The following is a 15,845-nucleotide window of genomic DNA, read 5'->3' on the forward strand; positions in this document are numbered from 1 at the left end:
ACTTAGTTTAAATTAAAACTTTATAAAAATCTTCCCCCTCCCCCGCCCTCAAATTCATGGCCTAATTTTCCTGAATTATTGTTGGTACATATACAAGCTAACTTTTCTTCACACATGTTCATTTTCATAAAGGTCTCTGGGAGCTGGTAGGAAATAAAATAGGTATAAAATAAATAAGTTTGAGTGAGCCAGTTTGTCGAATTAGGCTGTGTCACGTGATCAAGGAGCCCGGCTTCCACCTCTGGAGCCTCAGGGGACTGTGCAAACCAGAAGCTAGTGTTTTTTTTGTTTCTGTTTTTGTTTCTTTTTTGTTTCTTTTTTTTCAGATTGGTGGCAGTGTAGGAAGCTAGAAGTTAGCGGAAGAATGGGGCAATATCAGGAAGGAGAACAAGGCTTCTGATAGGAAATACTGAGAGAAGGGACAAGGGAACAGAAACTTGAAACTGGATAGTTTCTAAGAAAGGCTGAGTCAAAAGAATCTAAAGAAAGGGTGGGTGGAAGGGCACAATGCCACAGCGTGGGCGGAACTGGGTCTCCTATTGAATGGCTTCTTACACTTTGCCACTCAGCACTTCCTTTTGCCTGAGGAGGGGCAGGTATTGTTTGCAAGGCGGTTTATACTTAATTATATGTAAAACAAGCTCACAGGATAGAGTTGCACAATAAATTTTTATACAAATCATGATCATATGTGTATATAAAATATTTTCTTTTTTTTTTTTTTTTCCGGAGCTGGGGACCGAACCCAGGGCCTTGTGCTTGCTAGGCAAGCGCTCTACCACTGAGCTAAATCCCCAACCCCAAAATATTTTATGATATATTATTTAAAGATGTTTTACCCACCTAAGTGACACATTTGACGAAATAACGATTTTGTCCCTTTTGGGCATGCACTGTACTTACCTACTTTCCTTAATTTTTCTTGTAGTTCAATGAATGTAATGAAACTATAATCCTAGCCATATTCATACCCGACACTACTCTCTACTTTCATAAGTCATTTTATCTTGCAAAAATTAAAAAATAAATAAAAGAGAAGCTGGCTCCATGAAACGAAAGCTTCCCACGCCTCAGCCACACTTTTACAAAATTTAATTTTCACTAAGTCTTAATGCTCCAGCTACAGTAAGTAAAAAGGCAGTGTCCATATATAGCAAGTACGTGAGTATTTATTATTGAGGCATTTTCTAAGTACTTTGAGCATATCTGCTCACATAATTATTCAGCAAGCATGTGCTTTGCATGTGGGAGAGATGCATTTATGGAATGAATTTCGGTACCATATAAACATTTTCCAGTAATTCTTGTCAATCTAGATGGAGTGTCAGGAATGTTCTCACAGAGCAAAAATCTGACAGTAGGTTTAAAGAAGTCTTCCTTTTGGCCATTTTTAGACAGGGACGCTGAGGGAAGTTATTTCCAAATGATCAAGAACATAGGAAGTGACTCAACTAAGTTAAGGTCTTCCTTTCCCTGAGAACTGGTGGTCAGCTCCAGAAGACTCAGAAGATTAAAGTCAGCTTGGGTGTCGCTCGCCCAAGAGCTGGAGGACGAGGGGGCGTGGTTTCGAGTGGGCGGCACCAATGGGGCGTGTCCTGACAGCGACAGGGCGTGGCCGTCTGACTGGGGCGGGGCGCACGCTGGCAGCCGGCGCGATGGCGGCAGACGGGGACTGGCAGGATTTCTATGAGTTCCAGGAGCCGGCCGGGAGTGTCCGGGACCAGGAGAACTGTAACGCGAGCCCGGAGGCTGGAGCGGGGGCACACGCGGGCGGCGACAGCTTCCCGGCGCTGGCTTCCAGCCTGGAGGAGAAGCTGAGCCTGTGCTTCCGCCCCACGTCGGACGCCGACCCCCCGCGGGCGGCCGTGCGGCCCATCACGGAGCGCAGCCTCTTGCAAGGGGACGAGTGAGTGCGGGCCCAGGAGCGGGCGGGAGCGGCCCCCACCTCGCCCTGCCCCCGCCGCAGCCCGGAGTCTGCACAGGCCCCGCCCCGCGCCCTCCTTCTTCCTCCGCCGCTCCCAGCCCCGCCCCGGGGCTGCTGGCCTGGCCCGCAGGAGTTTAAATGCCCGCTGCTGCCCTGCCTTCCCTTGAATCCTCTTGCAGACCCCTATGTGGTTCCTTGTAGGAGACCCTGCCTTCTGGGGCACTGTGGGTCAGTTCATTCAGTCAGCTCGCTTCTGTTAAAGCTCCTGGGCTTGGCACTGGGGATGCCGGAGTGGCCATGGCTCCTCTCAAGTAGGACACAAAGTGGTATGGGACATAGGTTGGTTAAACACGTAGTTTGCGCGTGTAATGAGTGCTTTGATAGGCATTTGTACCGGATATGGGAGATTTTAAAGGAGATGTCCGAATGAAGACTTCATAGAGAAAGCAAGCTGCAAACTGAATCCTAATGGAGATCTGGAAGTTAGGTAGAGTGCAAAGGTGTGAGGTACTACTGAAGTTCCAGAAGTCTGTTGGGCCCACAAGAGCAAACTGTCACAGAGGCAAAAAGCGAAGGGCAACTCTTACTAATGACATCTCATAGTGTACCCAGAAGGCCAGTGCACAGCAGCAATGGCTCCAGTCTTCTCCGTGATTACCCTCAGTGAGGACATTCACAGGGGTTGATGAAAGCCCTTTATTCCAACACTTTTAAACCCAGTTATTGTTTGTTTAAATGAGAGTTGTAATTATGTACCATGGTTTTGCATCAGAAGCTAGCAGAAAGAATGGTTCGAGCCAGCGAGCTAGAGTATTTTGTTTGCAGGGTGAGAGGAGGTCCTAAACTCTTAGGTCCTAGCTCTCTCTGAAGGTGATAGGTAGAGCGGGTTTCCAGAACATTGCAGAGGTGGAGGGAGACACTAGACATTAGTGGGGAGAATTAAAACAACAACATTTTATTACATCTTAATAATTTTGCGTGAGTACTTGTGTGATTGTGGACGGGTAATACAAGCCCATCAAGCACATCATTGGAAGTCAGAGGACCACTTGCACAGTTCGCTCTCTTTTTCTACAACATGGGTCCCCGGGGGTCATTGGTGTTCGTGCCAGGCGCTTTTAGGCACCAAAACCATGCGAGGAATTCTTGAACTATGATAAGATTCATGTGGTTAAAAAGTTTTAATTTCTAAAGGAATTAGCTTTATCAAGAGAGAGCAGAGAGAGAGGACATAGGAAAACATGGGGGAATAGTTGTGTTCCAAGGCCCTTCCATTTTATGATTTCTCGTGCTCAAGGGCAGAGGATGGGTAAATATATGATGGGAATTTAAATGCAGAGATAAGCATTCAGTGCACAAGAAAAGGTGACTTCTGTAGAATTTCCCAAGACCGATAGCTTCCTCTCTGTGCAGACTTATATACTTGAATTGTTGAGACTTACTGCATATTCTCGCTTTTAAATTTACATTTATGAGTAACTTACTTAAAACAGATGAGTGTTGCTTGTACCAAGATTCTTAGAAGACCTATTTTTGGTTCAGCTGGACTTTCTGGAAAGTTTATTTTAGCCAGTGCTTCAAAGTTAGCAGCTATAAAATCTAAACTATTTTGTTGCTTTTCCTGTTTTGTTTCTTGCAGCCCAGGCTGGCCTTAAACTTGCTGTGCAGTTCAGGTTGACCTTGAACTCCTGATCTTCCTGCTGCCCTTCATGGGCTAGAATTATATGAATAAGCCACTAAACCTGGTTTTATTTCATTATCCTTTTCTCCTCCATTTGGTGATAGTGTCTCCTGTAGCCCAGGCTAACCTCAAACTCGTTTTGTAGCTGAGGATGACTTTGAACACCCAATCTTTCTGCCTCTAGAGTGCTGAGATTAGAGGTGTGCATTAACATACCCAGTTTCCTGTGGTGCTGGGACTTAACCCCAGGGCTCAAGTATGGTAGGCAAGTGTTTTAGCCTTTCCCCTTCTTCTGTTGCTCTCGATAGTGGTTTTTTGTAGGTATATGTCTCCTGATTTGGAAATGTGTGAAAGATCTTTTCATAGCTAGGATTCACTTCTCCTATGTCCTCTTTCGTATACATTGGCTTTGTAGGGTCAACTCTAACCCATTTCAGTGGTTAGAAAACCCCTTTGCCCACATGCTGCCATGGCTTGGATCCTTTTTTTTGACTTCCTTGAGCTTTGGTTTCAGTTTCTGCCAATATGGAGTGTACTTATCTGCTCTAGGAGAGCCACTGACTGTAGGACTTTGACTCCAGTAGGGAGCTCTCTGTCAGCTGTTTATGGCGAGTTGTAATATCCTGCTCTAAAGATGAAGGCAGTTCAGCTGTCTTGACCAGACAGTTCTTTCTGGAACTCACGGACAGAAGTAGGTCTTATGGCCTTCCAGCTACACCTGCTCTGACCTTGGCAGGGAGGGAGGGAGGGAGGGAGGGAGGGAGGGAGGGAGAGAGAGAGAGAGAGAGAGAGAGAGAGAGAGAGAGAGAGAGAGAGAGAGAGAAGGGGGAAGGAAGAAGAAGAAGGAGGAGGAGGAAGAGGAGGGGGAGGAGGAAGAGGAAGAAGAGGAAGAGGAGGAAGAGGAGGAAGAAGAGGAGGAGGAGGAGAGAAGAGAGAAGAGAAAAGAGAGAAGAGAGAGAGAGAGGCTTGTTTATTGTCCTCTTTTTTTCTTGGAATCTGGAACCCAGGGCTACTCCTTCTGGGAGAGATACTACACTGTCTTTATCTTCTAGCCTCTTTTAAGAAGGATGTGACCCACAGACAAAACAACCCTTCCAAACCTGGGACTCCTCACCTATTAGAATATTCTGTGACCTTGGCCAGAGTTAGGTATGTAGTCAATGTATTCATTAACATATCAAAGTAGACACTGGCTTCCAGGCTCTCCCTGTGTCCCTCAGTCCCTTACAGGGCCCTCCTGGCTGGCATACCCTGCCCCTAGCCCTGAACTCTCCGGCCCAGGAGGCAGGGTGGGGGTGGGGGACGTTCTGACCTGTGTAATTCGACCATTTTGGTTGCCTTTGGGCCTTTTGGCCAGGGCAGCTGGTTCCTCTCTCCCCATCTCCCACCACATGGCCCAGCTCAGGGTCATGGCATCTTTGTAGTGTCCCCATGCCTCTGTCTCTGCCCCTGCCTATGCTCTCCCAGATATCTATAGTATCCTCCTCCTCTACCACACCTAGGAGCAGTCATGGTCGTCCCCTTCTTAGTTCTTCTCGTCATTCATTCACTTGTTAGTATTTGAAAAGTTGCGGCCCAGGATGGTCGAACTCAGCAAGTAGCTGACCTTGCTTGCCTCCAACTCTAGTTCCTTGACCCTAGAGAATATCAGGTTCTAACAGGAAGGCAATCTGAGTGAGCCCTGCAGAGGTGAGATCTGTAGGCTGATAGACCCCGATTTTTGAGACTGATTTGGGTCTCAAAGCTACCTGTGTCTTGGGAAGTTCTACTTCTGCTAGCTTCTCTTCTTAAAAGCATGGGATCTTGTTTATTGCGTCAAGAATGTTGCTTTTCCAGTTTTAAACTCACAGTGTTACGTTTTTGCCCTTGCTAGGATTGCTTGTAGCTTGATTGCTGACAGACTTGCACAGATATTTCATGACTTATTAGGTGCAATTAGATACATGTCACAAAATCTAACTTTAAAACAGTATGACATGTTAGCTCAGTTTCCCAGTAAGTGCCCGGATGTGTAGTGTGTAATCTTATTTACCTTAATTAAATCTCATCTGATTGAACTCTGCCCCCCACCCCTAATAAAACACTGTTATTTTGCTGTGTTGGTCATTATTTTGACTCCTAAACCTGGATTTTATCATGAGGTTTGCTGTCTTTGTCCAGTGTGGTTTATATTTTTCTCAGTGCAGTGTGCTTGTGTTAATACTTAGACAGAGCTTGGTAAGGTGTTTACTTCACGTCTAAGCTTTGTTTTGTAGCAGGACAGGAGATACCCAGGCAGGTTAAGGAGAAGGCGGGTGATCGCCTGGGCTGTATAACCGGCCTGTACATTCCAGATCCCTCATTCTCTACCGCTCGCCTCAGCCTCAGTCCTCATCCTGCTACAGTCACATCAGCTAAACCTTTCTCTCACTTCGAGACTGAATCCTTTCTCCACAGAACCTAGCGTCTCTGTGGAAAGCACAGTGGTGTCCCTTTGTGTTTCTGGAGGCAGCACTGAGGTTTTCCCTCTTTGTTGGCTCTATACTGCAACATGAGGGTGGTGAAGGTTTCTGCTTCTAATGTTGTTTTTGAGGATTAAATAAAGTAACCCCCTCCCACATCTCCCTATCTCTTTCTGTCTGTCTATACCGCTTGTTTTTTGTTTGTTTGAGTTTGCTTTTTTTACATTCAGTTATTTATTGCGCATGAGTGTGTCTATGTGCTCTGTCATTCTCTGGGTATGTGCCCTATAAACTTTGAATGGTGCCCTGCACATAGTATTATGCAATATACTACGTGCCTTTAGGAGTGAGTTCGTTCTTTCTTTCTTTCTTTCTTTCTTTCTTTCTTTCTTTCTTTCTTTCTTTCTTTCTTTCTTTTAGGAGAGTTATTTCTTCCCCCCCCCCCTTTTTTTATTTCACAAACAAGATGTCATTGTCATCCAATTGCACGATTTCTCATGACTCTACTCTACCGTTGTGTGGACTGGTACTTTTTCCTGACTGCTGTTTTCTTCTGTTTAAGGATTTGGAATGCCCTGACAGATAATTATGGGAATGTCATGCCTGTAGACTGGAAGTCGTCCCATACGAGGACCTTGCATTTGCTTACTCTGAACCTCTCAGAGAAAGGGGTAAGTGAGGACCTGGACCAGTGGCTGTGTTGCCAGTGCTGAGAGTGGGACAGGAGTGGTAGCTTCTCTTTCCTAGAGTCAGTTTGTGGGGATGCCTCTTATTTTCAAGCTCGTGGGCCGGCCCACTCTTGCTATCTTGCCTCCACTGCTGTCCGTTTGCTTACATAGTCTCACTGTCCTTCATGTGCTCCCATTCGCATGGCTGCTAAATTCTATCACCACCGATCTCCATTCCTTTCTGCTTATACAATGGAAATTGTGATATGATGAGAATACTCAGAACCCTACCCTCTGTTTAACATATTGGGGTATTGGAATGTTGTCAGGGAGTTAACTTTCTGTGATTTAGTGAAGCTGGGCATAACATACATTCTTATGAATGTTGAGGAACCATTAAAAGATATTTCTGTTCTTGACTTTTCACGCACATATATGAATATATACGTGTGTGTGTGTGTGTGTGTGTGTGTGTGTGTGTGCGCGCGCGCGCGTGCGTGTTTAGCTGGAGGCTGGCCTCTGGTATCTTCCAGTCTTTTTCTACCTTATTTTTAACAATAGGGTCTCTACTGAATCTGGTGCTCACCAATTCTGCTAGGCTGGCTGACCCACTAGCCCCAGGCATCGTCCTGTTTCTCCCTCCCCGGCACTGGGGTTTAATGCCTGGCTTTTTATGTGGGTGATGTGGATGTGAATTCAGGTCCTCAGCTCGTGGCTCCCCACTTTAGCACCCAAATGCTCTTCCTGTTGCTGGTTTTCGACTTTTTAATGCATGTCCATCCTGCTAGTGCCAGATGAAGGTACTGTAAACACAGTGGCTGGGGCCAGAAGAAGGAAGAGGAAGGTCTAAAGTAGGGACTCACGGAGTTAGGTTTATTTAAAGCTGGTGAGGAATGTAGCCAAGTTATTTAAATTTCAGTTTCCCACTGTTGTAAGTTCTTCAGCAGAAAACAACGTAAGCTCATGTCAGAGCCCCTGGTACACTCGATTTCATTAAGTGCAGTTGTGTGTCACTGGGAGTGTAGTGCTGTGGGCTGCCAGTAGGTTAAATAGTATTGTTACTGTCTCACGACAGGATTGTCTTAAATATGTGACTTGGAAAAGCCTGCTGCTCTCAGTGTCTAGTGGAATATGGAATTCCGACTCTTTCCCAGAATTCTAGTGGATAACCAGTCTTACTGTTTTTTCCCCGTCATTAACCATTTAAGCTTTGCCGATTCACCTGACACACATTTACTCTATGGGACCAGAGCTAAATAGCTTTTGTTCCAACTTCCGTTTATTTAGGGCCTTGCTGTCCTATGGGGCTTTGTCCAAGTTCCCCTCCCTCGCTGAAGCTTCTTATTACTGTTTTAGCCTCTGCTGAGCTCATGGAGTTATACAATTTTGGAGTTGACAGGATCTTTAAAGGACACTTAATCCAGCCTCTCAAATGGGAGAATCTCCACCTACAGCCTCACTGGCAGTCAGATCCCTGTCCTAAATCCTTGCAGGGAAGAAAGCACACTCCCGGGGAGAGGTTGGAGACCCCTGTGGAGATGTAAACCTTTACTGGACTTATTTCCCCATCCTCAGAGTCTAGCCCTGATGTCTCATGGGAGCTAGTCCCCACAGCGCTTTGTGTGTCTTTCAAATCGCCACTGAGCTTTCTTATTAATCCTGTTTCTGAGTCTGTTATTAGATCGTAATTTCCTACTCACCCTCTGCCTGGCACTTGGTGGGTGCAATGTTGTCCACTTGTGGAGAAAATAAATGAGTGAATTAACCTTATTCTTGAGACTGTAAAGTCAGAGGTTATAATGAAAATTTAGCCTTGTTTTATTTATTTATTTTTTTTGTATTGAAAGGATCCATGAGTGTATTTTCTTATTAACATTTTTAAAAAGGAACATAAAACAGTTCCTTTTGTAGTTTGAAAACGGAAACACAGTAGCGCCGGGAGTCAAGCACTCTGAATAAAATACAAGTCTTGCATTTGTTCTTGCTATGTAACTTTAGTAATTTTTGTTTTTGTTTTTGGTTTTTTTTTTTTTTTTTTTTTTGGCTGTTGTTTTCAGTGCCAGAGAAATGCTATAACCATGCTAGTGACTAGTTAAGTCTCACCATTTAATATGAATACTGAATGGAAAAACTTTACATGGAAAGACTCAGTTGGTAGACAAGTGACAGACAGTCAGTCAGTCAATCAGTCATATATCATGCTTCGGGTAGTCCACTGTTAAATGAAACGAAATTAGAACTTCACTTCCCCAGAAAGATCACGGTATGCGTGCATGGAGCTTCTGAACAAATAAACAAGAATTCTATCGGAGTAATTGTGTTGCTCTTTTAGTTCAAGTTTCTTTCCATGACTGAGTAATGTAAAATTTATGTTTTGGAAGCATTCTTTAGATTATGCTAGTTATAAAATGAGCTCTATAATGGCATTCTCCCCCTTAAGAATAAGAATGTAATTTGTTTTGTTTTGGATTAAGAGCAGAACAATCGTCAGGAAAGCAACAGTTAGATTTAGTTATTTGTTTTCTCTCATTGACAGTCACGACACGCATTTCTGTATTTGTTGGGTCTTTTCTAGAAGTCTGGCTTAGTCCACATTCTTACATGGGCATAGCTTTTCCATCTGCTCTGTGTGCAGTTTAACGCAGGGAACCAGTAGGATCAGCTCTGTGTCTAACCCGGGCACGGAGCAGTGAAGGAGTGCTTGGCTCCAAAAGGCACATTAAGTCTGCTGGTAGGTTGACGAATGAACCCATGCCAGCCAAAGTTAGCTTTCAAGGCCTAAGCGATTTCAGCACTGGCGTACTTCTGTGGGCATGGAGTGGGCATGGCTCCTTCCCTGGGAAGATGATCTGTGATCATTATTTCTGTTGTCATGGAAATTTAGTAATGTGGTGTTGGTGTGTTTGGAACCTGTTCTCAGTGAGTTTTCTTCCTTAGAGTGCTGTGCATGGAATGCTTCTCTGTCATTTTGTCATTTTTAGGGTACCTCTTGTGAATCTTCCCACTCCTCTTGTGCAGAAGAGGACTGTTCTCTTCTCTTCTTCCTCTCTGTACTAGGTGTTCCACAGCCCAGGTTGGCATTGAACTTGCCACAGAGCTGAGGATGAACTTGAATTGCTAGTCCTTCTGTCTCTACCTCCCGAGTGCTGGAATCCGACGTATACACCACCATGTCTGGTGCAAGAGGGACTTTTTTGTAGCCCCTCTTGATATCTTTAAGAGTAGAAAGAGAAAGACTATGATAATATATTCCTTAAGTTTAATTTTAAAATTAAAACCATTTATAAGCCAGAGGAGAAATATAAAACAAAATTCTGGTGTTCAAGGTACAACAAGGAAGGATGATGGGGCAGGTGACTTTGAAGTGTGAGAATTCTAAGAACAACTTAGAGGCCGTGCGGTTCGTCTTGTGCTCTGATGATCACAAAATGACCTAACCCCTCCCCACTCTGTTTCTGTGGTCTTAGAATCTAGCATGCTCTCAAGAAGAGCCTCGTCCTTGACCTTTCTCTTACTGAAATTATATTCTTGTTTTGTTTTGTCCCCCCCCCCCCCAACCCCCATGGTTTCGCTGTGTAGCTCTGACTGTCCTGGAACTCACTTCATATAGTCCAGGCTGTCTTCAGACTCGGATCTGCCTGCCTCAGCCTCCCAAGTGCTAGAATTAAAGGCATGCATGCCCCACCACTGCCTGGCTCCTGAAATGACATCCTAAAAGACAAACTGTCATCATTTCGAAGCTAGCACTGTGGGGCTGACGTAGCTCTTGCCCCTCATCCTGGATGCCTGAGCGACTCCCAGAACCTTCAGCCACAACCTTTTTGACTCAGTCTCATTTTCACTGTTAAACTGTGTGCACTGACCTTCCCAGAGGCTGGAGAGGCTCTCTTATTGATCACCCCCAGACTCTAACCCCCACACACCTCACACAGCCCTCCACTCCCTCCGTCCTCCCAGCATGATCCTGTCCAAATCCCTGGTTAAGTTCACTTTGACATTTCTGTGTGTGGCACAGTGACTTATAGCCACTTGTCGGTCAGCCTTAAAGGGTCACAAATAATACTTCAGTAGTGTGCTAGCTGGATGCCAGCTTCCAAAGCTGTGGCTCTGACTCCAAATGGTGCTGGGGATTGAAAGAACTTTGGCTACAGCAAACAGCTTCTGAACACACCCCAAATCAATTAGCTGTTTCTGGCATCGTTCACTCACTGCACTGTGTGACTTCATTACAGCCTTGTTTCTGAACGCACAGCATGTGCACTTTGCCCTGAGCATACCACCAAGTACTTAGTAAAGCCGCCTGAAACACCCTAGCTCCGGGTCGAGACTACTATATAAAACCTACACAGCCACCTTTTCACTGCTCACACCAAGTGGTCTGTTCTTACAGAAGCGTAATTGTTTGATCACAGAAACCAGGGATGGAATAGTTTCCTGTTCTCATTCTCAGCCGGGCAGTTATCACCTCAGTGTATCTCTGGGTTGTAATGAGTTAGAATTTTGCATTTTAATGACTATTGTTTGGGTTGCTGACTTGAATTCCAGCAACAATTGTTCCATGAATTTGGCTTAGGAGCAGGACAGGGTTTCCAATAGTCTCTGAAATGGTCCCCCACACTTCTGCTATTTTCTACTATATCTTTAGCGTTCTTAGCTGTGAGTGTTAGAAAATCAAAGAGTCGATTGAGTTCGGAAAACCTTGAAGACATTTTGGTCTTAGAGTATCCAATTTTCACACAGGATTTAATTCGTTACATAAAAACAAATAAGTGCATCTGCCTCATTAGTATGTAAATTTGCTTTAATTTTAATAAGTGGAAAAATACATGCTTACCAAAAGAATTGTTGTAAAATACACTTCTAAATTTCTTTATGTTTTATTTATCAGATGATGTTTGATTTGTATGCTTATTTTATACATACCTAGGGCCACGTAAAAATTTCTTGGGTTAAAAGAGGGTGGGGAATAAGAGGTTTGGGGCTCTGAGAGGACTGACGGCGTCTTCTGCTGATTCTTGATGCTGGTGCAGTGGCAGCTCCAATGTGAACCGGTCAGACACACTCTAGTTTACCTTCCCACACACCCTCTGGGGAGTTCTACTTCCTGTGTCATTGCAGAATGACCTTTACTCCTGCGTTGTCTCTGACCTTGTGTTTGTTTCCTCTCCATTCTCCTGTGGGTATCTTTCTGAGAATGGGTGCAGGGAAGGTAAATTCTTTGAATACTGCACATCTAAAAATGTCTTTCTTTTTAGCTTCCACCTTGTTATTGAATTGGCTGGACATTCCATTCCGGGATGGCTTTTTGTTTTTTAAACAGGAAAATTGCATTGATTGTTTTCTGGCATTAATTGTTGCTGTTCTGGATTCAAATGATATATTAATTCCTGACTCCTCTTCTTCTGCTATTTTGCCATTGTCTTTACGTATGGTGTTCTGAAATTCCACTGTGTGTGTGTATGTGTGTGTGTGTGTGTGTGTGTGTGTGTGTGTGTGTGTGTGCTCACTGCTAGGCCTTTCCTGGTCTGGGATGCTGTGGGAGATAGGAAGAGGAGGTGCATTGTCCCCGAGGCTCAGCAGAGAATTGCAGTCGGTGCTCACAGCAGACCTGGAGAGCAGCAGGTCTTCCCCACACTCCCGTGGGAATCAGCCTGCCAGGGGCATCTTCCTGTGCCTCTTTCTCTCAGTGGCTTTATTCTGGCTGACATTCATCTGAAAGCTTCCGAAACTCTTGTGTAAGGAACTGGGAAGACTCTAGAGACCTGCATCCGCTCCATTGCACTCCGCAGTTTAAATGTATCCTATGTACTACTAAATAAAATTGCTTTTCCAGATAAACCTCCCCTCCCCCAGGACTGGAGGTCGAACCTAGGGCTTGGAGCAGTTGTGAGCCAGATCCCCAGCCATTTTGCTCTTTTCGTTTTGAGACAGGCTTTGAGCTGAGACCCTCCTGTCTCGGCCTGTTGTTGGTTTTACAGGCCCATGCCGCCGTGTCTGCCTAAGACGATAATTCAGTTATGCTAAAATGTTTATAAATGGTTGAGTGTTTGATATCCAAAATACTTGCTTTAGACTTTGGATTTTTTTAAATTGGAATATTTAAAAAAACATGATTATAGTGTTGTTTTATTTATCTATATAGTCTGGTGGCATTTTTAATATTTTTGGGGTACATGTAGCACAACCTGCCATACTGAGTTAATAAGAGGAATTTCCCTCTGAGACATCATGAAGCTTCTCAAAAAGCTGATTTTGGAGCATTTGGAATTAAGGATTTTTATTTAATTGCTTAAATTTTAGATTACAGTTGCTTAGCCTTTCATATAATATATACTAATTGATTAATACATCATTTTAATGATATACTATGTAATGTTATGGTTTCTTCTTCCATAGTCTTTCCTGTCTGCTTTGTTCTCATTGTGTGCTAATCCTCTTGGAGAATAGAGTTCTAAGTCATGTGACAGTGGGTGACTTAGACTAGTTCCTTGATTCTGTTGCATCTCCCAGGTGGCTTTCGTCATTGCTACTGATACAAAACTCTCAGTATTCCTAGAGGGGCAGTTTATTTTGGGTTGAATAGGTATAAGAGAAACTGATTAGGCATGATGTAGTATCCTAGGCATGGCTATAGCTCCTGGGTGAGCAGTACCCAGGCATGGCTACAGTTCCTGGGTAAACAATACCCAGGCATGGCTACAGCTCCTGGGTAAACAATACCCAGGCATGGCTACAGCTCCTGGGTAAACAATACCCAGGCATGGCTACAGCTCCTGGATTAACAGTATATTGTAGGCATGGCTACAGCTCCTGGGTAAACAATACCCAGGCATGGCTACAGCTCCTGGGTGAGCAGTACCCAGGTATGGCTACAGCTGGGTGAGCAGTACCCAGGCATGGCTTCAGCTCCTGGGTAAACAATACCCAGGCATGGCTACAGCTCCTGGGTGAGCAGTACCCAGGTACGGCTACAGCTGGGTGAGCAGTACCCAGGCATGGCTTCAGCTCCTGGGTAAACAATACCCAGGCATGGCTACGGCTCTTGGGTGAGCAGTACCCAGGCATGGTTTCAGCTCCTGGGTGAGCAGTACCCAGACGACAGCTCCTAGGTGAGCAGTACTCCAGGAGTGGCTGCAGCTATTGGTACTTTAGCAGCTCTGAGATGAAAAGGAAGAGAGAGAAGTTCCTAGAACCTGTAGAGATTAGCTGAGAAGTCTGCTTGACAAGAGCTGTGGCCTTGGGTACAGAGCCAGAGCTGACAAATGGCATTCTGGCAGAGAGGAGGACAGCAGGATGAGCGCCCAGCACTCTCCTTCTCACCTTGCAGACTCCCAGTGGCCATCAGTGAAGTGTAACCCAGCTGAAAGCTGGAAGTCAAGGGCATCCTTTGCTCTGGTCCATATGGTCAGCCTCCTGTGCACAGAGCTCAGGTAGAAGTGGCTCTGAGGCGATTGGAAGTTCTCCAGCATAGTCAGGCTTAAAGGTGTTTTGAGAAGCTAGAGATGTTCTTTCTTCTTTTGGATATTTGTCTGGGAGGCTCAGCGTGTCTCATGGACAGGCCCTGCATGCCAGGATGCTGATTACTTTTACTCTGAGTATTTGAATAGTAGGAAGCAGTTTGTAGATAACGTGGTAAAATTTTAACACGTGCCCATTGGTTAACCATGTACTTGATGCTACCTTCTATTCACTCCATGCCTTATAGTTTGCTAACAGATATTGTATTTTTTCTTCTATACAGGTGTCAGTTTTGACACTGTCCTTGTAACTGTTTCTTCTGGAAAAAGATCTCTAGGTTTGTTATACCATAGGGGTGCATGCCGCACCTGTCATTTTAAAGTTTGTCCTATAGTGTACTTCCGGCTGCTGGGGAGTATGTGACATGCTTTGTGTCTGGGGTGACTACCAACTCCCCCTTCCCGAGGAGTAGCTCTATTGCAAGCCCTTTCCTGTTGTCTCAGACTCAGACATGTCGGTTTCATCAGAAGGACTTACTTTTAAATGGGGGTGCTTCTGTCTTTAGATGAGTGATGGCCTTCCCTTCGACACCTCAGATGAGGAGGAGCTGAGGGAGCAGCTGGATATGCATTCAATCATTGTCTCCTGTGTCAACGAGGAGCCCCTCTTCACTGCAGACCAGGTATGGAGGGGAAACCTGGGGCTGAGAGCTGTGTCTTACTGTGGCAGCAAACGATGCTTGTCAGAACACCCCCATTTCCTTTAGATTGTGGTCAGTATTGACAGTGAGTCTTCGATGGAGAGGTAAAACAAGGTATGCACTGTCCAGGGACGATGATATTTTGTGAATTGGGAAGATTTCCAAGCTAGTCACCATCTATGATTAGCCAACAGAGGGTTGGTGTTTAATCCAGAATTAAAAAAACTTAAGCAGTTTCTACCTTTTACATGGTTACCCAAATATGAGTGAGTTGGAATATTGAGTTGGTATTTTTTGTTTGTTTTGAGGCGAGGACTCCTTCTATACCCTGACTGGCCTGGAAGTCCCTTTGCAGACTAAGGTGTTCTTGAGCTATAGAGACCCACCTGCCTCTGCCTCCTGAGTGCTTAAATCAAAGGCTTGAGCTGTCATGCTTGGTCCCACCAGGCTTGCTTTGGTAGAGCCCTTGGTAAGAATTTTAACAAATAAGAGAAGTGTCTGTTCTCTTCTGTGGAAAGAAGCCAACATTATACCTGTGGGTGCTGCAGTAATATCAGCCTTATACCTGTGGGTGCTGTAGTAATATCAGCCTTATACCTGTGGGGTGCTGCAGTAATATCAGCCTTATACCTGTGGGGTGCTGCAGTAATATCAGCCTTATACCTGTGGGGTGCTGCAGTAATATCAGCCTTATACCTGTGGGGTGCTGCAGTAATATCAGCCTTATACCTGTGGGGTGCTGTAGTAATATCAGCCTTATACCTGTGGGGTGCTGCAGTAATATCAGCCTTATCTTCGCTTGAGATCAGTTGAGTCAGCTCTGTCTTTGTCTGAGTACTCCTCCCGCCTCTGCCCTGCTGTCAGAGTGAGCCCACAGTGGCTCTGTGGGCTGCAGGCTGTGCATTCTGTCACCTTTTATTTTTAGTCAGGGAAGGGAAGGTCAGTAAGGAGATATGTTATGGGAAGGTCAGAG

The 15,845-nt window shown here is 45.0% G+C and overlaps 1 protein-coding gene across 6 annotated transcripts in view; it reads left to right on the forward strand.

Annotated features, from left to right (window-relative positions):
• Positions 1-1,645: 1,645 nt before the first annotated feature.
• Positions 1,646-15,845, forward strand: part of Fez2 (fasciculation and elongation protein zeta 2) — a 39,948-nt gene continuing 25,748 nt past the window's right edge. For all 6 annotated transcript variants that reach the window (XR_015622175.1, XR_015622176.1, XR_015622177.1 and 3 more), the window contains exons 1-3: positions 1,646-1,906; positions 6,609-6,717; positions 14,738-14,854. Coding sequence is in view for 3 of the 6 variants with exons in the window: in NM_053600.3 (NP_446052.2) it covers positions 1,656-1,906; positions 6,609-6,717; positions 14,738-14,854 (477 nt within the window). In the remaining 3 variants the exon portion in view is untranslated. The remainder of the gene's footprint in view (positions 1,907-6,608; positions 6,718-14,737; positions 14,855-15,845) is intronic.

Source organism: Rattus norvegicus, chromosome 6, assembly GCF_021556685.1.
Source record: "Rattus norvegicus strain SHRSP/BbbUtx chromosome 6, alternate assembly SHRSP_T2T, whole genome shotgun sequence".
Lineage (NCBI taxonomy): Eukaryota > Metazoa > Chordata > Mammalia > Rodentia > Muridae > Rattus > Rattus norvegicus.